General features: G+C 41.3%; 1 protein-coding gene and 1 long non-coding RNA gene across 2 annotated transcripts in view; one reads left to right on the forward strand and one right to left on the reverse strand.

The window, feature by feature from the left end:
- Positions 1 to 3,745: 3,745 nt before the first annotated feature.
- On the forward strand, positions 3,746 to 24,509 carry si:dkey-156n14.3 (zinc finger protein ZXDC). Its single transcript, XM_061887483.1, has 10 exons — positions 3,746 to 5,280; positions 7,594 to 7,746; positions 10,179 to 10,257; positions 11,001 to 11,131; positions 12,616 to 12,786; positions 17,649 to 18,430; positions 18,563 to 18,647; positions 18,718 to 18,875; positions 21,742 to 21,843; positions 23,385 to 24,509. The coding sequence occupies exons 1-10, from the start codon at positions 4,098 to 4,100 to the stop codon at positions 23,469 to 23,471; spliced, it is 2,931 nt and encodes a 976-aa protein (XP_061743467.1). The 5' UTR covers positions 3,746 to 4,097; the 3' UTR covers positions 23,472 to 24,509.
- LOC133543092 (uncharacterized) overlaps positions 9,669 to 25,422 on the reverse strand; it is a 28,784-nt gene continuing 13,030 nt past the window's right edge. Inside the window, exon 3 of the long non-coding RNA XR_009804300.1 lies at positions 9,669 to 9,993. This is a non-coding gene — a long non-coding RNA (uncharacterized LOC133543092). The remainder of the gene's footprint in view (positions 9,994 to 25,422) is intronic.

Genomic DNA, 25,422 nt, shown 5'->3' on the forward strand with positions numbered 1-25,422 from the left:
AGCTCGACACTTAATTTTAAGAGAGACAAAACTCAAATAGAATTTGAAAATCCAAGAAAATATTTTAAAGACTTCGTCTTCACTTGTTTAAATGAATTCATTTATTTTTTTACTTTGCTTCTTATAACTTTCAGAAAGACAATTTTGGAGAAAAAATACAACCTTAAAAATGATTTTAAGATTTTTAAACACATATACCTTTTTACCTTTTAAATTCCTTCCTCTTCTTTCCTGAAAATGTAATTCAATGTTCAAGTCAATTTTTTTATTTTTTTTATTGTAAAGAATAATAAATCAATTTTAATTCAATTCTTCATTTCAGCTTCTTTTTTTTCGACGAAGAATATTTGTGAAATATTTATTCAAATTTATTATGATTAAAATTTAAAAATAAATATTCTGGCAAATCTAAAAAATCTGTAGAATCTAATTTGAATCTTATTTCAAAGTATTTTCAATTTCTTTTAAAATTTTTGTTTCGGAAAATTAAGAAGACATAATGATTAGTCTTTGTTAGAAATATAGATTGGTCCAATTTGTTATATATTCTAACAAACTGCAAATTGGATTTTAACCTAGTTAAAACATGTCATCAAAATTCTAAAATTAATCTTAATCAGGAAAAATTACCAATGATGTTCCGTAATTTTTTTTTTTTTTTTTTTTTTCAAAAAGATTTGAATTAGCTAGTTTTCCTCTTCTTTTTTTTCGGTTGAATTTTGAATTTTAAAGAGTCGAAATTAAGGATAAACTGTGTAGCAAAATTTAAATTTTTTTTTTCCCGTGCTTTCTCCTCTTTTAAACTGTTCAATTGAGTGTTTTTTTCATCATTTATTCTCTACAAAAAACCTTCCGTAGAAGGAAAAAAAATGTACAACGGAATGACAGACAGAAATACCCTTTTTTTAAAATATTTATTTTTTTCTTTATATATTTATTGTGAGAAATCATTAAGATGATCAGTGTTTCCACAAAGATAAATATCATTAATTATTAATAACATAGAGTTAAAGGTAAATTGAGCAAATTGGCTATTTCTGGCAATTTATTTAAGTTTGTATCGCATTAATCAGTACCCAAGAAGTAGCTCTTGGTTTTAAAAAGGTTGGTGACCCCTGCATTAGAATGATGTGGTGGGGCACTATAAATTATAAGGTGGCCAAATTAAAGTTAAGGAGTTTTCCACAGTGAAATGATAGGAAGGCAACTATAAAATGTTGTGGCGCGAGACATTATAATCATGTGGTGGGGCTCATCAAAATGAAAGGGGGTACATAAAAAAAATGGTGGGGGTCACTATAAAATGATGTTGTAGGGGCACATTAAAATTGTTCCACACTAAAATTAAAGGGTGGTCAACATTAGAATGAGGTGGTGGGACACGTTAAATTAATGGGACACTCCAAAAAATTGTGGGGCCTATTAAAATTATGTGGTGGGTTGGGCACGTTTAAATAATGTGGGGGTGCACATTAAAATGTTGGGGGGGCACTATAAAATTGTGTGGGATGCCACATTAAAATGATGTGGTGGGTGAGGCACATTTAAATAATGTAGGGGTGCACATTAAAATAAAGTGGAGGGCGGTGAGGTTCATGGCTGGTGAGGCACTGACTTCATCACAGTCAGATTTACAAATATATGAACCCTAAAGAGTATCTTATTTACCATTTGATTGACAGCAGTTAACGGGTTATGTTTAAAAGCTCATACCAGCATTCTTTACACATACAAACTAGCATACAAAAAAAGCACGTTTAATAAAAATAAAACGTTATTATGGTCTTACCTTTACTTATAAATGAAGTCCATGCGCCGCTCCTTCTGAACAAAAGCATCGATAACTTGTTTATAAAAGTCTTCCTTATCTTTCTTCAGTTTTAAAAGTCTGTCTGGATGGAGATCAGTCTGAAGCAAACGTTTTAGCTCCGGCGTTGATTTTAATTATTACCTCCTGCTTCGAATGAAAGTCCAGTTTAGAAAACTGTTTTATTTTAGATATGTAATCCTCCATTTTAAAAGTCCAAGGGAGAGGAAAAAAATAAACAATCGCTGCAGCTGCACTTGACTTGCTAACTGTAGCTTGTTGTCACTTATTCTGCAGCTGAGTAATCGCAAGAATGACCCCCTGGGATCACTAGCGCCCTCTACCACCATGAGAACAGGCGCCTCACACAGTGCGTCTTCGCAGCCGTTTTATGATTGCTCGGCACAAGAAATACGTTACACACATACAGTTGTTGACAAAATACACTGAACATTATGAACCTCAGCAACTTCCAATTTGTGACAAACCAGAGCAACGCTTACTCCAATCAGCAGATGTCCTGTAGTCATAATTCCGAATAGGTAGATATCTTCACGTCCTCACAGAAAAGGGTCGCCAGGCACGCGGCCCTCCTTCTTCTCCCAAGAGTCCGTCGTGTGTCCAGCAACAACCGCTTCGTCACCACAGCAGGTTCCCCCAAACCCAAGATCTTGTCAGTTTTGTTGAGGCCAGTTAAATAGTTCCAATGTTTAGATTTGGAGAGCAGTTCAAATAGAGGCAACAAGAAAGTTAAGACAAGACAAAACAAAGAAGCAAGCAGGAGAGATAAGGGAGAGGAAAGGGGAGCGTCCACCCTCGAGTGCCAGAGAGGGTGCACATTAAAATGTTGGGGTGGGGCCCCTTTAAATAATTTGGGGGTGCACAATAAAATGGTGTTGTGGAATAGGCATGATGTGGTGAGTTGGACATATTTAAATAATGTGGGGGTGCACATTAAAATGATGTGGTGGGGCACATTTAAGGGCTTCACGGTGGCAGAGGGGTTAGTGCGTCTGCCTCACAATACGAAGGTCCTGCATTCCTGGGTTCAATCCCAGGCTTGGGATCTATCTGTGCGGGGTTTGCATGTTCTCCCCGTGAATGCGTGGGTCCCCTCCGGGTACTCCGGCTTCCTCCCACCTCCAAAAACATGCACCTGGGGATAGGTTGACTGGCAACACTAAATTGGCCCTACTGTGTGAATGTTGTCTGTCTATCTGTGTTGGCCCTGCGATGAGGTGGTGACTTGTCCAGGATGTACCCCGCCTTCTGCCCGATTGGAGCTGAAATAGGCGCCTGCACCCCCCCGCGACCCCAAAATGGAATAAGCGGTAGGAAATGGATGGATGGATGGATGGGGGCACATTTAAATAATGCAGGGGGCCAGATTTGGCCCCCGGGCCTTGAGTTTGACACCAGTGACCTAAATACACTCAAAGTATGGTGCCACTTGGAGCAGAGTGTATATTTATATGTCAGCTACTATATCCTGTGATAATCACACGTCACTCCTATATGGACATGGCCGATTAGACGACATAGTTGGCGGGTAAAGGCAGTGTTTGGTGGCATTAATGGCGCTGCTGGTGACAAGGGCGGGTCTGCGTGCTACAGGGATTCCAACATGGAAATTCAGGGGCTCCTTCTTGTGCCTTAAACATCCCCTCACTCTTTTCACCTCGTCTGTAGAAGCGCGGGGTTATAGTGTTAGTGTTGGGTTTTAGTGTTGGTGTCACACGACGACGAAGTGGGATTGCCTCCATTTGAACATGACAGTCATGAGCCATTGGCGTAAAATGGTGGCGAGGCTGAAGCGTCGCCCACCGGCGAGCAGCAACGCGGCGTGGACGAAGGACCGAGTGGGACACTCCGTGACGTGAACTCTGACACGACGTGTTGGCTTCGGTAAGTCCCGTTTGAGATCTAAACGCACCGAAATTGCTCGAATGTTGAAAAGAGGCGGCAGCTTTACGGCAGCCGCCATTTTTAAAAATAATTATTTATTTTGATTTTTTGTATCTATAAACCTTTTATTTATAATATGCAACATTAACATAGAGGCAGCGAAATACTAATAATCAGAGCAAGTACAAAAACAGTACATAACAGCGGGGTGAGGGCAGCCGCCATTGTTGCCCCCGCCGGAGACTCCTCGACCAGACGGCAGAGAAACGCCCAGGAATGACGCCGACTACCTCCCAGCGTCTTCCAGCATGACACGGAGTGGAGCCGCCGACTTGGCCCGTCGTCTGAAAGTGAGACCGAACGAAGCCGACTTTCCGTGAGCCCCATGGAGTTCGGAGGCGCGAATAATAAAGCAATTGTTTGCGCTCCGAGCGAGGCGCAGGACGTGAAGAAGGCGGACGAGGTGGAACAGCAAGCCCGCGGATGGCCGAAGCAGGCCGGCTTCTACCGCACCGTCGAAGACGTTGTTTTGACCAACAAGTACGGCGAGAAGATATGCGGACAGATATGTACCGAAAACAAGGCCCGACGGGAGCTTTCTTCTCAGGACCGGAACGAGCCTACCAACGAACTGATGTGTAGAAACCCAGACGTTGAGGCAACTATGGACGCGGATTTAATTCTGGACTCTACGAGGCTTGAGGACGGCACCAACTCTGGCAGCCTTTCTGCGAGTCCTCCCGAGAACGAGAGCTTCTCTGGGACCATTATGATCAACAATCAAAGCATCATCGTGACCATAGAAAATGGAACTTTGACTCTCGCCGCCCCACCGGACGGATATGACAACAAGGAGGACGACATGGTGAGCCTGAAGGAGCATTTGGGCATGAAGGACCATGAGGATATTGTTCTTCTCAACTACGACGGCGGCACCAAGGCCATCGGGAAGATCAGCACGTTGGCCGTGTCCAGCTCCGGCTACCAGGAGGAGACCAGGTCTGGCTTGTCCGGATGCGACTCTGATCCGGCTCTGGGCGACAACACGCCCTCGCCATTCTCCGGTAGCTCTTTTCACCCATGCGGAATGGCCAAGCAGGTAAAGCAGACCAATGTAGGGACCCTCCCTCCTAAAGCCACAAACTCTCAATGTGGACAGCTTGTCAGGTCCAAAAAAGTGATGGTTTCTTACCCATGCCTGGTAATGGGCTGCACCTGTACGTTTGACTCGCGGCAGAAACGCAAGGTCCACCTCCTGGATCACGATGAGGACCCTCGCCCCTACCAGTGCACGGTGGATGGCTGCCCCTGGTCTTTTACCACTTCCTACAAACTCAAACGCCACCTTCAGTCTCATAATAAGCAGCGGCCACACAGTTGCCCGTATGAAGGCTGTGGCCGCTGTTTCACCACCATCTACAACCTTAAGGCTCACGCCAAAGTCCATCAGCAGGACGATGCCTTCATCTGTGAGATCTGCAGCGAGACTTTCCGCAGTGCCACCCGACTCACCAATCACCAGAAAGTCCACGTTGAGCCCCAGAGGCCGTACAAATGCGACTTTCCAGGTAACACACGTTGGATTATATAAATTGACCTTGTGGTGGCCGAGTGAAGCTTCTTGAAGCCATGAAGCCTGTCAGGAGTGCTGTGAATCTTTGGGTGTCCCACGATTCGATTCAATATCGATTCTTGGGGTCACGATTCGATAATATATACATTTTTTTCAATTTGATTCGAGTCTCAATTCAAAAACGATATTTTTCTGATTCAAAACGATTCTGTATTCATTCAATACATAGGATTTCAGCAGGATCTACCCCAGTCTGCTGACATGCAAGCAGACTAGTAGATTTTAAAAAAAGCTTTTATAATTGTAAAGGACAATGTTTATCAACTGATTGCAATAATGTAAATTTGTTTTAACTATTAAGCAAACTAAAAATATGACTTATTTTATCATTGTGAAAATATTGGACACAGTGTGTTGTCAAGCTTATGAGATGCAATGCAAGCGTAAGCCACACTATTCTTTTTTTTATTTTTATAAATGTCTAATGATAATGTCAATGAGGGATTTTTAATCACTGCTATGCTGAAATTAAAACTAATATTGATACTGTTTTTGATAATAGTCATTTTTGTTTCACTACTTTTGGTTTGTTCTGTCGTGTTTGTCTCCTCTCAATGGCTCTGTTTATTGCAGTTTTGAGTGTTGCTGGGTCCGGTTTGGTTTCGGAATTGGATTATATTGTTATGGTATTGATGTGTAGTGGTTTGTTGGATTGATTAAAAAAAATATATATATCGATTTTTTTAACATGAGAATAGATTCTGAATCGCACAACATATTCGATTCGTATTCAAATCTATTTTTTTCACCACACCCCTACTTGTCAGTCAAGTGTGGTTCATTTCTAAAGGTTTCAAATGCACATTTTTATTCATGGGCATTCCAGTGTATGCCCTAGTCCTCTTGGCCTTTACTAAAAAGTGTTAAAACACACAAAGGTCTGCATGAAGTAATTAAAATCGTGCTGTGTTGTGTCATCAGCTGTCCCCAGTCACAAATAACCCCAAAAAACTTTGAAACTTAAGCCTTCCAACCTGAGCTATTAGTATTACTAAACAGACTTACAGGAATCTATGTTTAATACAACTTGTTGTGATCTGGATTGTTTATTGATAGATTGGTACGCCAAAGAATCACTTAATTAGATACTTAAACACAGTGTTACTGTTCAAACTGTGTGTAACGTTACAATGGCTAAAATATTAAATACACTTGTTATATAAAACCTCTGCCTTGTTTTTAATGATTATTTAGACCTGCTACGGTATTTCATAATGTTGGTCGTTGTGGTGGTAAAAAGCATTGAAGAAACATGTAAAGTTGGTTTTTAGACTAAAGAGTTAATCGTTCATGTTATCAGTTTGAGAACTTTTTTTTTTCCTCCTTTTTTTTCCCTTTTATTGTAACTGGATTTGTGTTTGTTCTGTAACTGGATCTGTGTACTGTTATTTTTTCAGAATTTGATTTTCCTTTCTTTTATTTGTAACTGAATTTGTGTATATTTTATAATTGGATCTGTGTATTATTATTTTACTTTGAACTTTTGAAAAGGACCCCAGGAAGACCAGCCTGGCGTTTGTGCGTCGGCTAATGGGGATCCTTGATAAACAAACTTGGAGAACCAAGTGTTTTCTGACATCAAACATTCTTTACTAAGTAGGTGGATAGATCAATCAATCAATCAATCAATGTTTATTTATATATACTCTCGCATTTGTCACTGGATGTCGGTGTTCTAATGCACAAGATTGGATGGAAATGTTACTTTATCCTACCATATATATACGTTCATAATGTAACAATATGCTGGTGTTAATGTTTATGTTCATGTGTTATCGATGTTCAGAGTTCCCACGATCGTGAACACAATGTGACTGATATAAGCAGAGGATTGAGAGTCTCTGAGTGAAACACGGAGGTGGACGTGTTGGAATTGGGCCCCTTAGTGTAAGATTGGCAATAAAAGTAAAAAAAAAAAAAGCATCACACTTTGTGACTTCTTCTGGACGGTCCAATATATTAAGTTACTATTATTTGTTTTCACGTTAAAAAAATAATTTTTAAGGTGTGTCAACATTTATATTTTATATTATTCATATTTTAGAAAGTAATCAATGATAGCACTAAAGTATCATATAAACACTTGATGTGTGCCTCTGTATCAAACGAAAATATCCTTATCGAAAAATACGATGACGGACACATGTACCGTTACACCCCTACTGTATGTACAGTCCGTACTGTATATCCCTCACCTGTGAATGTTCTTGTCTTTATGAAATATGATGTTTTTTTTTCTTTCTTTAAGGCTGTGAGAAAAAGTTCATTACCTTCAGTGCCTCTTACTCCCACAACCGCACGCACTTCAGAGAAACGGGCCACTTTACCTGCACCTACCCGGGATGCGGCAAGATGTATGACAAGGCCTGTCGCCTCAAGATCCATTTGCGGAGCCACACCGGTAAGCTGATTTTCCATAAGAACTGTCGCCTTGTTCATTTGCATCACTTGGAATTAAATCCCTGTGTCTTTTAAATTGACCACATCTGAGTAATGTGGCTTAAATTGACAGACTTAATCGCACTACGGTCAGTGTTGGTGTTAATGCACTTTTTTAATTTTATTAAGCATTGAATTGTTGGAAATCAGAAATAATTCATTTTTCTATCTTTTTACGAATTAAATTCTTTGAAATCAGAAAGAATTCCACGCGTCCGGGGCTCGTTTATTTGTTATTTTTTTACGATTATCGCTTTTAAATTTTTTTTTCGATTATCACTTTCCGCGGGCGTTTTGTTTACCGCATTTTCCGGATTATAAGTTTGAGCTCACCCTCCTCAATGCTTTTAAAGCTTTGAAAGAGGTGATAATGGTCTTAAATAAAAAATGTCAAGAAAAGCTGTCGTTCTTTGATTATAGTCAATTTGAATGACCCATGTTGCTTTTCAACTTTACTTGTTCAAGTGAATGAAGGGCATTCTTACTCAACAGCCATGCATGTCACACTAAGGGTGGCAGTATAAACAACGCCAACACTGTCATAAATATGTGCCATATTGTGAAACCATACTAAGAAACAAAGACATTTCGGGAGAATATTTGCACCGCAACACAACATTAACACAACGGAACAAATATCCAGAATTCCCTACAGTACCAACTCTTCCGGGACACTGCACTATTTTGTTTTATACAAGGTGCATGCACTTGGGGATAGGTTGATTGGTAACACTAAATAAGCCCTAGTGTGTGAATGTTGTCCGTCTATCTGTGTTGGCCCTGCGGTGAGGTGGCCACTTGTCCAGGCGGGGCCCGCCTTCTGCCCGAATGCAGCTCTGATAGGGCCCAGCACCCTACCATACAATAGTAACTGTTATTTCTTTGTGGACATAATAAATATTTATAAAGTGTTTGGATGTATTCATTTATTTAAAGTGTTCATTAAATGTAATATTGCCTGACAAAAAGTGATTTGACGTATTTAGATATTTACACATCGCATATTTACTGTATTACCCTACTGTAGTGTTTACTTGTTGAAATACCCTTTTATTGCTAAAATCTACCCAAACGACCACTTTGCTGCTGCTAAAAATTGATTTCAAGTGATATTTTCATATGTAATGCCCATAAGGGTATTCTAGTAAAATATGCAGAAATGAGATGTGTCCGTTTTAAAATATTTCTTGAAATTTATTTGGGCAGCAGCAAAGTGGTTGTTTGGGTAGATTTTAGGTATTTCAACAAGTAAACCGTACAGAAGGGTAATATAGTAAATATGCGATGTGTAAATATCAAAATACTATGTTTGATCACTTTTTGTCAAGCAATATTACATTTAATGAATATTTTAAATAAATGAATACATCCAAGCACTTTATAAATATTTATTATGTTCACAAAGAAATAACAGTTACTATTGTATGTATCTGCCAAACAAGAATGAGGTTTTATCACATCAACATTGGACTAACATTCCTTTTAAATCTCATTAATACCATTGAACCCAAACAATTTATAAAACAATTGCCTTTTTCCAAACAAGCCGTTTGGCCTTAATAACGATTGTGCCATTTTTCCTCCAGTTACATCAGCTACCATATCTTCATATATGGTAGCAAATTATCCGATGAGCGTTGCGCAAGTCCGCCATTTTTATTCAGTTGTAGTTAATAAGTTTTTTATTTTTCTCAAGTTTTTTGTTGTGGGGTAGATTGACCCTTACATGCACATGCATGCTAATAGTAGCGTATAGTTGGTCAGTCGACTTGTTTTGGAAGCGCTGAAAACTAATCGCTGTCAGGGTGGAGATGCAGTCGAAGGAGGCTTGGCCTCGAGGAGAGTTTCAGCACGGAAATAAGATCGCCCACAAAACGGTGTATTAGATAGATTAGATAGTACTTTATTTATTCCGTCAGGAGAGTTCCTTCAGGAAAATTAAAATTTTCAGCACAATCCCATTCAAGATCAGACAAATATTACAGGGAGACAGAACAGGATCGCTGACGGGTCTGCCGGCTTCCAGCGCCCCTTACAAAAAAGATGAGATACAGGTAAACAAGGAGGGGGCGTTGGATGGGAGATAAAAATAGAAGATTAAAATAAAATTAAAAAATCGGTCTTAGCCTGGGCCCTGGAGAGGGGGTGCAGACTCTGGCCAAGGGAAAAAAATTATGAAGAGACGGTCAGGAAGCGGTTTGATGGTAGTCTGTAAAACATAATTTGTACAACGTTTTGACCAAAGGACCACCATTACCTTTTATATAGACCACAATGAAGTCTTTTAAATGTAGAAAAAAAAATAATAATAACATGACCCTTTTTAGATTTGTGATTGCTGATTTTGTTTTGTCATACGTGTCATTTATGAGCACAGATTTTTCCCTTTTGCAGGTGAGAGACCATTTGTTTGTGACTGGGAAGGCTGCGGCTGGACCTTCACGAGCATGTCAAAGTTGCTTCGTCACAAACGGTAAGTAAGCTTTCACCTTCATCCATCCATCCATCTTCTTCCGCTTATCCGAGGTCGGGTCGCGGGGGCAACAGCCTAAGCAGGGAAACCCAGATTTCTCTCTCCCCTTCAGTATCGTGTTAATGCCCATACAAAGACACAAAAGTCAACTCGTAATTATGAATGATAAAGTACGATTGTTGGAAGTTGCGTTAACATATCACCACATATTCTTTTTAGTGGTACTCAGTTCTTTATGACATGCCTGTCGTGTCCTGCAGTTTTGTAGTATCTGGAAGTGATGCTGCTGCAACACATGCATGAAACTAAGTACTAACTAGAGATCAACTGAGATGTTTTTTTAGGGCCGATAACGATGACCTAATAATCAATATTTGGAGCCAAGAATAATTTGTTCAGCTAATAATATAGCACATTTAAAAACAACCCCAGTGGACCAAAGTGCTGTACAGATATAAGAAACAACTAAAAAAAATTGTTCAAGCAGTGTCTCATGTATTTGCAATAAAAGTTAGCTAAACATTAATAGTATATGTTGGTAAAAAACAGCTTGGGATTTCACAAACACCTTTTATTAAGTTTGTCTATTCTGCTGCTTAGAGTAGTAGTATCATTCGCATAAAAAAAAAATCACATTAACTTAAAAAAAAAATCTAATATGAAGAACATGAACTCTTGTTTTACTTAAATCGGATGTTCATCATTCCTTAGTATACCTGTGAGCGTATTTTTCTCCTGAACAGAAAACATGACGATGACCGACGCTTCATCTGCAGCGAGGAAGGTTGTGGGAAGTCTTTCACCCGAGCAGAGCACCTCAAAGGTCACATCATCACTCACCTGGGCACCAAGCCCTTCCAGTGCCACGCTGAAGGTAACCCAAATGAGAAATGTAAATTAATTTAAAATCCACTGCAGATTTGGTTAGTTGAAACTAGGGCTGGGCGATATATCGAATACACGCGATGTATCGTGGGTTTTTCTCTGTGCGATTATAGAAAATGACTATATCGTGATATTCAAGTATAAGTTCTCTCACAGTTGCTTTTAGCTACGGGCATTACACTGCAGGCGTTTTCACTGTTTCTTGTCTCTCCTTCTCACAGGGAGATAAAACAAGCTCAACTTGTTACATATGTCAAATACTGTCGCGCGTGCAAAGTCATATGATCCCGCGGAGCAGAGATGTAGCGCCATGGGGAACATTCGCTGTGATGCTAGCGGAGCGGTGCGAGTGGTAATACGAGAGAAAGAAGGTGTGAATCTGGTAACAAATTAGGGAATAATTAATTCCCAAAAAAACAGCACAGGGTCCATCGTCTGGCTGTGGTTTGGCTTCAAGCGGGAAAATGTTGAACAGACAACTGTAATATGTCAAGTATGCGGCAGAAGCGTTGCTACACAAAGTAGCACCACTACTAATTTGTAGCATCATTTAAAAAGTCACCCGCGACATAATGAGTGCTTGAAACTCCGCATGTCAACATCTCCGGCCGGTGCCAAACCCACAAAATGCAGAAGCAACCAGCACTGACCCAATTGAGCCTGGCGTCTTCCATTTGATTACCTATTATGCAGCTTGTTTTTATTTTACATTTTTTGAAATATTTTTTGTGACATCATGCCCAAAAGTACACTTAATTTGTTTTATAATATTGTAGTGGCGTTTTGGGCAAAAAGTGCACTTTATTTTGGTGTTGTTTTGATATGTCATCTTAGTGACATTATGCACAAAAGTGCACTCATAGCTTGTTTTAAAATGTCTCTGACAATCTTGCACTTTCTGTTTTGGAAATGACATGAATGTTTGTGCCACTGTTTAATAAGTACGGTTTTTGTAAATTGACTTAGTTGTGATTTCCCTCTCTGCATGTAAGTTTAAAATGAGCAAATAATTAATGCAGTATGAACAACAATGTTTAATGTAGACACATAGAATCATCATACTGCTGTGATTGTATGCATCAAGTGTTCTTTCAAGGCTAAGGCAAAAATATTGCGATATGTATCGTGACATGGCCCAAAAATATCAAGATATTAATAAAAGGCCATATCGCCCAGCCTTAAGTAGTATGAAATGGTTTTAAGGCACATGAAGCTACCGTAATACAAAAACTTTTTCCAAATTAACAAATAACTGCACATAATTCTCCAATGGGGAAATGTATGAATATTTAAGGGGACCTATGATGCAAAACAAACTCTTCTTACCTAATGGGTGGAACAACCTGCTTCTGCTTTTTCTTTCCATTATGCAGCATGTCAGTACATTTTGCACACTTGACTAGTTAAATACAGTTTTGAAAGTATATTTTTTAAGTAGGTTAATTGTACTGTTGTCATTTTTATTTTATATAGGTTGTAGTGCTCGATTTTCAGCTCGCAGCAGCCTCTACATCCACTCCAAGAAACACAAGCAGGATGGCAGCACACTTAGAACGCGGTGTCCTGTAGCCAGCTGCTCCAAGCACTTCTCCTCCCGCAGCAGCTTGAAGAGCCACATGCTGAAACAACATCAGCTCAGCCCTGGTCAGTAGACTTCACGCTTCATGTGTTCTTTCTACAAGAAAAATTCAATTATACAGTAGGACCTTGACTGGTTCTTGAACAGGGTTCGTAAGTCGAAACATTTGTATAATGAGGCAAATTTCTCCATAAGAAACAATGTATATATGAATAATAGGTTCCAGTCTTGACCAAAGTCCATGTTTTAGTGAAGGTTTGTACGCAATATAAATTGCTATACAGTACTGTATATCGAACCTAAAAAGGGGGTGACGTATCAGTTTTATATTTAATATATTTCTATATATGCAGTACATGCCTTTCTGCCTACCTACGCCTACACACTAAAGTCCCTTTGGTACGCACAAACAATCAGACATCACACAAGTCTTTTTACTTTTTGCCAATATATTGCTACAATAATAAACATTTAACAAACTAAATTTCTATTATCGCAAATGCCGGACCATAAGCTGCAACTTTTTTCCTAAGCTTTGAGCCCTTATATAACGGTGCGCCAATTTAGGAAATTTTTTTAGTAAATTTATGGCATAGTAATTAAAAAATAAAGACAACTTCAGATTGTTTTCTTTGTTTTACTTTGGCCAAAAGTACCCACCCTTTTTGGGAGCACTCGAGGGAGTACTGGAAAGTGCTCCCCCGGGTGATTCCCTTGTCCTACTGGGAGACTTCAACGCTCACGTTGGCAACGACAGTGAAACCTGGAGAGGCGTGATTGGGAAGAATGGCCGCCCGGATCTGAACCTGAGTGGTGTTTTGTTATTGGACTTTTGTGCTCGTCACAGTTTGTCGATAACAAACACCATGTTCAAACATAAGGGTGTCCATATGTGCACTTGGCACCAGGACACCCTAGGCCGCAGTTCCATGATCGACTTTGTAGTTGTGTCATCGGATTTGCGGCCTCATGTTTTGGACACTCGGGTGAAGAGAGGGGCGGAGCTTTCTACCGATCACCACCTGGTGGTGAGTTGGCTGCGATGGTGGGGGAGGATGCCGGACAGACCTGGGAGGCCCAAACGCATTGTGAGGGTCTGCTGGGAACGTCTGGCAGAGTCTCCTGTCAGACAAAGTTTCAATTCCCACCTCCGGAAGAAATTTGAACATGTCACGAGGGAGGTGCTGGACATTGAGTCCGAGTGGACCATGTTCCGCACCTCTATTGTCGAGGCGGCAGATCGGAGCTGTGGCCGCAAGGTAGTTGGTGCCTGTCGGGGCGGCAATCCTAAAACCCCTTGGTGGACACCAGCGGTGAGGGATGCCGTCAAGCTGAAGAAGGAGTCCTATCGGGTCCTTTTGGCTCATAGGACTCCGGAGGCAGTGGACAGGTACCGACAGGCCAAGCGGTGTGCAGCTTCAGCGGTCGCGGAGGCAAAAACTCGGACATGGGAAGAGTTCGGGGAAGCCATGGAAAACGACTTCCGGACGGCTTCGAAGCGATTCTGGACCACCGTCCGCCGCCTCAGGAAGGGGAAGCAGTGCACTATCAACACCGTGTATGGTGCGGATGGTGTTCTGCTGACCTCGACTGCGGATGTTGTGGATAGGTGGAAGGAATACTCCGAAGACCTCCTCAATCCCACCAACACGTCTTCCTATGAGGAAGCAGTGCCTGGGGAATCTGTGGTGGACTCACCTATTTCTGGGGCTGAGGTCGCTGAGGTAGTTAAAAAGCTCCTCGGTGGCAAGGCCCCAGGGGTGGACGAGATCCGCCCGGAGTTCCTTAAGACTCTGGATGCTGTGGGGCTGTCTTGGTTGACAAGACTTTGCAGCATCGCGTGGACATCGGGGGCGGTACCTCTGGATTGGCAGACCGGGGTGGTGGTTCCTCTCTTTAAGAAGGGGGACCGGAGGGTGTGTTCCAACTATCGTGGGATCACACTCCTCAGCCTTCCCGGTAAGGTTTATTCAGGTGTACTGGAGAGGAGGCTACGTCGGATAGTCGAACCTCGGATTCAGGAGGAACAGTGTGGTTTTCGTCCTGGTCGTGGAACTGTGGACCAGCTCTATACTCTCGGCAGGGTTCTTGAGGGTGCATGGGAGTTTGCCCAACCAGTCTACATGTGCTTTGTGGACTTGGAGAAGGCATTCGACCGTGTCCCTCGGGAAGTCCTGTGGGGAGTGCTCAGAGAGTATGGGGTATCGGACTGTCTTATTGTGGCGGTCCGTTCCCTGTACGATCAGTGCCAGAGCTTGGTTCGCATTGCCGGCAGTAAGTCGAACACATTTCCAGTGAGGGTTGGACTCCGCCAAGGCTGTCCTTTGTCACCGATTCTGTTCATAACTTTTATGGACAGAATTTCTAGGCGCAGTCAAGGCGTTGAGGGGTTCCGGTTTGGTAACCGCAGGATTAGGTCTCTGCGTTTTGCAGATGATGTGGTCCTGATGGCTTCATCTGACCGGGATCTTCAGCTCTCGCTGGATCGGTTCGCAGCCGAGTGTGAAGCGACCGGAATGAGAATCAGCACCTCCAAGTCCGAGTCCATGGTTCTCGCCCGGAAAAGGGTGGAGTGCCATCTCCGGGTTGGGGAGGAGACCTTGCCCCAAGTGGAGGAGTTCAAGTACCTAGGAGTCTTGTTCACGAGTGAGGGAAGAGTGGATCGTGAGATCGACAGGCGGATCGGTGCGGCGTCTTCAGTAATGCGGACGTTGTACCGATCCGTTGTGGTGAAGAAGGAGCTGAGCCGGAAGGCAAAGCTCTCAATTTACCGGTCGATCTACGTTCCCATCCTCACCTATGGTCATGAGCTTTGGGTCATGACCAAAAGGATAAGATCACGGGTACAAGCGGCCGAAATGAGTTTCCTCCGCCGTGTGGCGGGGCTCTCCCTTAGAGATAGGGTGAGAAGCTCTGCCATCCGGGAGGGACTCAAAGTAAAGCCGCTGCTCCTTCACATCGAGAGGAGCCAGATGAGGTGGTTCGGGCATCTGGTCAGGATGCCACCCGAACGCCTCCCTAGGGAGGTGTTTAGGGCACGTCCAACCGGTAGGAGGCCACGGGGAAGACCCAGGACACGTTGGGAAGACTATGTCTCCCGGCTGGCCTGGGAACGCCTCGGGATCCCCCGGGAAGAGCTAGACGAAGTGGCTGGAGAGAGGGAAGTCTGGGTTTCCCTGCTTAGGCTGTTGCCCCCGCGACCTGACCTCGGATAAGCGGAAGATGATGGATGGATGGATACTTTGGCCAAAAGTAGAACACACACATTCTGAATATGTACATGTAAAAAATGATCCTCTTTACAAAACACTTTGAAGTAAATTGAAAAGTCTGAGGAAGAAAATTACTGCAGTTTTAAACACAAAATACACAAAGAACGTAGACTCTGTTTATGCGTCTACAAAGCGTTTAAACTTTAAAAAGTCACAGCCTGGGATTGAATAAAATACTAAATAAAAAGTCTTCTCGGTATTAAATACGGTCTGTGTACGTGCAGCCATCGGTTTTTCTTTTGGAAAAATAACTTTTTACATAAAAATCAATTTTCTCCGTTTTTTTGGTTTGATAGCAAAAAACGGAGAAAGTGTAATTTTATGTAAAAAATTGGATCGTTATCCATTAGCCAAATTTTGTGGAAATCGAAAATAGGAGTCAAAAGTATTTTTTTTTTTCAGTAGTGTTTGGAGATATGGTAGATTGCACATGCGCAGTGTACTTTTTCCGCATCCTCGTCTGTGAGTGACCAGCCACAATAGAAGAAGAGCGGCGTATGCTTGCTCGATGGAGAACCAGTGAAGTCGGTCACTTTCCATAGCTCTGGAGAGAAATAAGGTAGAAGGGAACTCTTGACCGTTCACAAGTGTCTGTGTTGGTATTATTAACTTACTATGGCATTCTTTTTTTGTATTGTTTCAGTTTCATTAATTCCTCAGTAAATTCACCAAAACTTCACCGTGGAATCTGTTTAGCTGATTGGACAGGTGTCTTCTACAGCTCGTGGTTGTATGATGATTACTTGTTTAGTTTGATCAGCCGTTTTACTGCTGTGTTACAGACATTGTTTAAAATATTTCTCTTCTTAACAAGTCATTTCACAATGTTTATATCTGTGGATTATAGTCCGGTGCGGCTAATATATGGAAAAAATAGCTTTTCTTCGAGACTTTAGTGGATGCAGCTTATAAACCAGTGTGCTGTGTCGTCCGGAAAATACTGTACATTGGCAATATCAGCAAGGAAGAGCTGACTAGGAAGGAAGCAGCAGACAGAGGGAGAAAAACCAGGTATAGATCTGTGTGTGTGCTTTGACAAAAGGGGCTGCTGAACAAGAGCTGGCTCTTTTTTCCGCTGTGAAATAAGTCTGTTTTGGCATCTTTTTCCAGGAAAGTCCAATCTCATCACAATTAATTAATTAATTATGAAGCCTGTTTTATTTATTAATCCATACTTGTGAACACCATTAATGTACTCCTCGCGAAGGTATTTTTTTTTATTTATTTATTTTTTTTAAACTTCACAGCGATTCCCTTTTTTCCATGTTTGTCTATTGCCTTTTGAGACCCATTTTGAGTAAACAAAATGGACAAAACTGGTCATAAGGCGTAAATATGCAGAAAAAAAGGCACACACTTTGAAACGCTGAGAAGTGACTTCGACTTCCCAAAAATGCTCCACCCTGCTTTCTGCCTGCAGGCGTGACGCAAAATGAATGACTGAATGAAGCGTTCGCCCATAGAGACATGGTTCACATGCAAGGCATACTTGGATAGATCTAAAAATCTTTAAATCAAAAAGTTTGCAGATAGAGGGTTTCATACATCGAGGTTTCAGTCTATTACACACACTAAACCTGGAGAAAACTCATTTTGCATGTTTGGTCCCTCTTCACACATTCAATAAAAACTAACCATCCTCTGTTCTGTTCTAGATGTTCTGAACCAGATGGAGACCACGCCCACCCTGACCCCGAGCAGTGAGCTAATTAGCCATACCCCAGCGATGGTTGCCGGGCCAGGTATGGCAGGCAGCGAGCAGCTGACAAACTTGGACCTGAGCTCACTCTTCTCTAATGTTCCTGTATCCACCGCATCCACTGGCATTGGGGTGGGACTTCCTATTGGTGGGAGCATCTCCACTGGCACTTTTACCATGGACCTCTCCCTGGTCAACTCAGGCATCCTCACAATCGACCCCTGTACAGTTGGCACCGCTCTTTGTACTTCAACTGGCACTGCTTTGACCAAAAGTGCGGACCCTCTGATCCTGGCACCCGGTATCGACATTGCTCCCCACCAGAGTTTGGAAGGCACCGTGGGAGATGTTCTCCCACCTCAGGGCACCCTCAACTTGGACAACGTGCAAAGTGTCACACCAGAGGCCTTGGGAACTCTATCGTCGCTCTCCATGCAGGGTCCCAGCACCCCAATAGAGCCCACCCTTCAGCACCCGCTTAGTTCCTCCAGTGCGCTTAGCGCAGAGGCGACCGCCACTCTAGCAGCTGCCCCAATTTCTGAACTGTTGTCGTCACCCTCCAAGGGGGTGGAGGCCGGTGGCCCGGCGGGGTCTGGGCCTTTGCTGAGCTGTGTGGAGGTACTGGGTGGTCAGGAAGGAGCCAAAGTTCTCACACAGTTTGTTTTCCCTGGTCACACCAACGGCTTTAATCTGCAAAAAGACACTGAAATCCCTGCAGTATCACCCAGCAGTTTCATGGTAAGCCACTCCGCTTTGACACAAATATTATTAATATTTTTGTTTTTCTGATGGGCAAAGACAAATAAAAAGAGATGCAGTGACTGTGATACCTTGCACAGAAAATGTTTGATGAGAAGTCTTTTCCTGCAGGATAGTGGCGGCTCAGCAAGGACAGACTACAGAGCTATTCAGCTGGCCAAGAAGAAGAAGCTGACTGCGCCCTCCAGCTCCTCTGGTAACACCAACAGATAAGCAAAAGCTGACTCGCTGTATCATTCATTGGTATGTCTCTCAACGAAATCCAGGTGTCTCGGGATCAAGTCAGAGAAAAGCAAAAGGATCCAAATCTTCCTGCGCTCCGTCGAGTGCTCGCTACGGTGAAGGGGCCACACCTGCTAATGGGGGCCTCACTCTGCGTGACCCTGTCACTGGGGCCCAATATGTCCAAATTCAGCTGCTACAGGTGAGATTACATTTAATGCCATTATCAGTGTAATGTCATTTACCTGAGAAAATGTTGTTTAATGCAGGGGTGCACTATGAAAAATGGAATAGAATAGCTTTATTGTTATTGCACTTAAAAAAAAAATACAGCAATGTTTAATTTGAGTAAAAAAGCAGACATACAACACAGTTAGAGGGCTATACAGAAACGGAAAGTTAATGGGTCGCCACTAATTGTTTGTATTTCTTCACGTGTCAACCAATCTAAGATGGCTGTGTGCTGGGCTCAGTTTGAGACCAGCAGACCAACAAACCTTGAGCAACAGTAAGCACATATGAACACATCCATCCATCCATTTCCTACCGCTTATTCCCTTTGAGGTCGCGGGGGGCGCTGGTATCTATCTCATCTACAATCGGGCGGAAGGCGGGGTACACCCTGGACAAGTCGCCACCTCATCACGGGGCCAACACAGATAGACAGACAACATTCACTCTCACATTCACACACTAGGAACCATTTAGTGTTGCCAATCAACCTATCCCCAGGTGCATGTCTTTGGAAGTGGGAGATAGCCACGCATTCACAGGGAGGACATTCAAACTCCACACAGAAAGATCCTAAGCCCGGGATTGAACCCCAGACTACTCAGGACCTTCGTATTGTGAGGCTGACGCACTAACCCCTCTGCCACCGTGAAGTTGTCATATGAACACGTCAGCACAAAAAAAAAACCCGAAGCTGCAGCCATCAGAACGCTGCTCCGTAAACCATCCCACTGCGAGAAGTTAAGCAGCGAAGGCGTGGGGTGGGAGTATGTGTGGGTAACTGTGTGAAGTCCGCCGGTTTGTGTCATGTCTGTTGACCTGGTGATCGCCCTATAGTCTGCATTCACGGAACAGAGTCAACATCCCAATTGAAGAAGGGGGAAGGGATTTTTCTGGGCATCTTTCGCTGCACTGGTCTCGCTGGGGAGTTTACAGCACGACCTTGCCATGGTTGTTTGCAGACAAAGTCGAATTTTAGATACGGATTGTTTTTGATTGGGGTGGGCAAACACTCCCAACGATTTATCAGCTCTAATTGTCCATTCTGGCCCCTAAATGGATCATAATTTTACCTTGCAGAGTGGAAAGCCTATCCGAGATGTTATCCAATTTGCGATTCAATTCCGACAGATATTTATTGGGCTGATAATTATAACATCCTACTGATAAATCCCATAACACTAAAAAGTAGCACTAATAAATACATTTAAAATAGAAACGACTTAATGAGGAAAGAGTACCACTGCGCCACGCCGTAGTGGAAGAGTGGCCTTGCGCAACCCGAGCGTCCCTGGTTCAATTCCCACCTAGTACCAACCTCGTCACGTCCGTTGTGTCCTGAGCAAGACACTTCACCCTTGCTCCTGATGGGTGCTGGTTGGCGCCTTGCATGGCAGCTCCCTCCATCAGTGTGTGAATGGGTAAATGTGGAAGTAGTGTCAAAGCGCTTTGAGTACCCTTGAAGGTAGAAAAGCGCTATACAAGTACAACCCATTTATCATTTATTTATTTACCTGTACTGTACTGTAGGGGTGTTAGCTTGGGCAAATTAAACGCTTCTTTTCTCCTCTTCGAGCAGTAAACCTCCCCTGAGCTCATTGGTAACAAATATGGCGTAGATGGGTGGGGCTTAGTCACCGTTACAGCGGAAAATATTTTGCATGCACTTTGTACCAAATGTCCTGTTAACCTTTTGCAAGGGGAGAAAACGTCTGTCATTAACACATCAAACCTTATCAGCCAGCATCTCTTCGACCGTGTTTTGAAAACCTACAAAGTTGCTTGCTCCCAAGCTGCCCGAGAAAGTTCTGCACAAACAAAAATTAATCTACATTTAAAAAAACAATAGATTCAAAAAAAGGTTTATCTGTGTTGGCTTGAAAAAAAAAAATATATATTAAAAAAAGTTTTTTATATATATAAGTAAAAAAACATTTTTTAATAGCAATGTCGTGGCCTGGACGCTACTAAGTTAACATCTGAGGAGCACAATCAACTACTTTGGTTAAACATAAACCTTTCCAAGTTATCTGTGGTGGCGACTTTCAGCTCTCACTTGCGTGGCGAATACTTCCAGGATACCTTATATTTTCTTAGAGAATAAATGCAAAATGTAAGATACACCTTATCATTTTTAATATGTACCTCTACTCGCTAAATATAGCAACAAAGTAGCTAAAGTGCATCACAGGTCATTTCTGCTATGTCTTTTATTTTCTGGTAAACCAGGCATGTGTTGTGAAGCCAATTTATGTCCCACTTCCATGGTTTGTTTATAACCGAGGGCAAACTGGAAGCGCCCAGTCTTCATTTATGGCAGGCTTTCAGAAATAAGTAAATATATGGAAAAACTGGATAATTTTTTAAGATCCCAGGCTTTCTTCTTCTGCACCGACCCAGTGCTCACATGCCACGAGATGCAAGTATTGATGTATTTTTAGAGTGTTGGTATTGAAGTATGTTTTTTTTAGACCGGTGGTTTTCAAACTGTATTTACCAAATACCACCTCAGAAAACCCTTGGTTCTCAAAGTACCGCCATAATGACAAACATTAAAATACTGTAGCATAGTAGGCCAAAATATTAATAAAAAAACTAGGCTAAGGGTTTATTTTACAGGTATATTTAATATTTTTGGCCACTGTAACATTGTACACATTTTTAACAGAAAACTGTTTGAGAGGAAGGGAAATTTTTTTTACTTAAATGAAGTTATATTTTGCCGTACCCCGAAGTGTAGCCCGCAGACCACTAGTGGTACACGTACCTCAGTTTGAAAATCACTGCTTTAGACAACATTAGTATGTAGTTTAGTATTTGTGTTATTGGTTTTTCAGGATGATCCAGCCACTGATGGAGAACTGGCCTTCCAGCTCAGCTCGCAGACATCCTCCTCTCACTCTCAGCTCACAGTTGACTTACCAGTCAACATTTTACAGGTACTTTCTGTTTGCTTCTACCGCATTTGTTTGTGTTCACAGCATGTAGGAGACACACATATTTCCCTTAAAAACGTGCTTTGACTGCTAATGAAAGACTGATAGAAGTGAAAAGGTAAAGCGTAGGTTACGTTTGTCATGTGTCAGTTTAACCAAGGCATGCAGAGAGCGATAAGACCATACATGAGTATAAACACTCTTCCTTTTTTTCAACTCTGGTGCAGAATTTGATATAGATTAGAAACTAATTTCAAACCAAAAATTCAACAAAAAAATAAAAGCTGTATTTTTCTTACAATTTGTAGCCTTTCTTCTTATAAAATTGGTAACAATTTCTCTTTCTTTTTCTGTAATATTGCAATATTTTCTCATAAGAGTATTACTGTTTTTATGCAAAAATGATGACATTTGTCATAAAATTCTAACTTATCACGATATTGCCAATTTTTTGTTGCTGTAAAATAGTGAAATTCTTTGAGTAAATTATGACTTGTCATAATTTTGCCAAGTAATATGCCGACTATATAAATATTGCAAACATTTTTTTAAGTTTTCTTATAAGATTGTGACTTGTGGGGTAAAATGAAGACTCTTTTCATAAAGTTGCCAACATTTTAAGCTTGTATTGTAAAATTGCGACTGTGATTATTTATTTAGCTAACTGCTTCTTTGCTATCACTTTTACCATCATATTTGTACATAACCTATTTGCTGATGTTGCCCTATTGTTGTTGTTGTTATTGGTTTGCTGTTGTTTTTGTCTCTCTGTCTTATCTCCCTCTTGTCCCCACAATTTCCCCATTGGTCTTCCTTTTTTTCTCTTTCTATCCCCTCCGGCTCCGGCCCGGCTGCACCAAATAATAATATGAATACATTTAATAAAGTCAAATACAAATAAGGCAACAAGAGAAGTATCCCACACTTGTCTTTTGTAAAGTAAATCTGAACAGATATGGGCTATAATATTGCCTGAGAAGCTGGACAGGACAAAAAAAAATTGCGATGTCATTGAGTAAAATTCCAACTTCTATCATTTTTTCTTGTGAGTTTTTTTACTTGCATTGAGTAAAATTATGGCTTTTTTTTACAATACCGCCCAAATTCAAAGTTTTTCTTGTGAAATTGTGACTTTTTTTTTTTTACAAGCGTTTTTATGTTAGAAATTAGTCCCTGGACGTAGGTGAACTTTAAAGGCAAAAAACAAAAGCTTTAAAAGACAGCCGATAACCGGAAATACATCTATTTTTATTGATATAGTTACATGCTGTTTTTTTCCTGATTATATTTGTGAACAAAATGTAATCATTCAGTGATCTTGAAATGCATTGGTATGACCAACACTGTTCCTGTAATTACTTGGTATTGGATCATCCAACGCTAATGTCAATTGAAATGCTTGTATTATTTACAGTATATGCCAAATATATACTGTGATGTATATCGTTACTGCAGGAGAATAATACATTTCTTTATATCAATTTTAGGCCATGTCATTCATCCCAAATACAGAAATTAATGTTCTGTACTGTATTTTCCCTCAGGAGCCCACTGTAGTCATCGAGGAAAACAATGTGTGTGACAACTGCCAGTTCACAGGAAGCACAATCAACCTTCAGGACTTGGAGTGACAGACGTCACATTCAATGTTTACATTAGAAAAATGCTGCAAACTTAAGTCGTTTTTTTTCTAACTCTTTATGAAGTCGTCTTTGGCCGAGAGACCAAGTACAAACCTGTTGATGATGCACCTTGAGAATAATCTGGCTACTTTTGCCCCAGGAGTATAGGAAGTGCTTTTGTTGTTTTTTTCAGCCCAAATCACACGAGATGGCAGTGCATTCTTGTTCCAAAAAGTCTTGAGAAATCAGAGAGTGCAAGTCCATTTTGAGCTTTTTAACTTTTACACCCCACATTTTGCTTTTGTTTAATAGTCTGAGGGCCAATTAAAAAAACAAACCTGCAAGGGACGCACTTTGGCCAGCTTTTGTTACGTCCAAACTTACTTTAAAGGATCATCACTGACCTGATGTGGAAAGAAATCAAATGAGCTTATTTACTTATGTATTAACAAGTTATTAAATCCTATAATACACAAATAATGCTCGATTCTGTAAAAATGGATTAACAGATTAATGGATTACATTGTCTGCTTTTTACTTGTCTGCCTTAAAAGTGACACAGATGGCTGCAATGTGGCTGAATCCTGTTTTTCTTCAGGCAGTTGAAGTAGATTGTTTCAGAGAGTATAAGGTAGGAATGGCAAACCTTTTTTAATACGGAAAATATAGAAGGGGAGTTGATATTTCCTTTTTGGTTGGATGAAACCAAAAAAGTTCAAACAGTCCATGACAAAAAAACACCTACATCTCAGTCTGTTTTTTTATATAGGCATGATTCTTTATCTCATCAGCATTTTGCAACCTTTATATTGTTGTTGTTGTTTTTTTTGGCCCCAATCCTTAATGATTTGGAACGTCTGGATGCGGGCCATGTTTAATTTTATTTTAGGAATGAGCGGTAAGTCAGTTTTAATGAAAATATAAATCAAAAGCTGGACTTTGGACATGACCTGTGTAAAAAAAAAAAAGCTTTCTAAAAATGTTAATATATTCATGTGTTGTATCTTGAGTGATACTTGAAAGCTAATAAAATAATTTCAAGCAAAATCACATTTGTTCTTTCATGCAGCAGAATGATGAAAAAAGCATATTTTCCAAGCTTTGTAAGAACATTTATTTTTCTCCTGGACAGTGTCCAAATGTTTCATGTATAAATGAGATGCATGTACAGTACACACTACATTGAAAGTGGAATAAAGCACATGTAGACTTCCAGGCTAAGAAACGTAATGTATGGTGAATATACACTATATTGCCAAAAGTATTTGGCCACCTGCCTAGACTCACATGAACTTGAAGTGTAATCCCATTCTTAAGCCATAGGGTTCAATATGATGTGGGTCCACCTTTTGCAGCTATTACAGCTTCAACTCTTCTGAGAAGGCTGTCCACAAGGTTGCGGAGTGTGTTTATTGGAATTTTCGACCATTCTTCCAAAAGCGCATTGGTGAGGTGTTCTATCGGACTCAGGTCAGGACTCTGTGCAGGCCAGTCAAGTTCATCCACGCCAGACTATGTCATCCATGTCTTTATTGACCTTGCTTTGTGCACCTGTTCCCCCAAGGTTGGGAGCATGGAATTGTCCAAAGTGTTTTGGTATCCTGGAGCATTCGAAGTTCATTTCACTAAAACTAAGGGGCCAAGCCCAACTCCTGAAAAACAACCCCACACCATAAATCCTCCTCCAAATGTCACACTCTGCACAATTCAGTCCAAAATGTAGCATTCTCCTGGCAAACTCCAAACCCAGACTCGTCCATCAGATTGCCAAATGGAAAAGCGTGATTCATCACCTCAGAGAAGGCGTCTTCACTGCTATAAAGTCCAGTGGCAACGTGCTTCAGTTCACACCACTGCATCTGACTCTTTGCATTGGAATTGGTGATGTATGGCTTAGATTAAGCTGCACAGCCATGGAAACCCATTCCATGAAGCTCTCTGCGTACTGTACGTGGGCTAA

Source organism: Nerophis ophidion, linkage group LG02 (genome assembly GCF_033978795.1).
Source record: "Nerophis ophidion isolate RoL-2023_Sa linkage group LG02, RoL_Noph_v1.0, whole genome shotgun sequence".
Classification (NCBI taxonomy): Eukaryota; Metazoa; Chordata; class Actinopteri; order Syngnathiformes; family Syngnathidae; genus Nerophis; species Nerophis ophidion.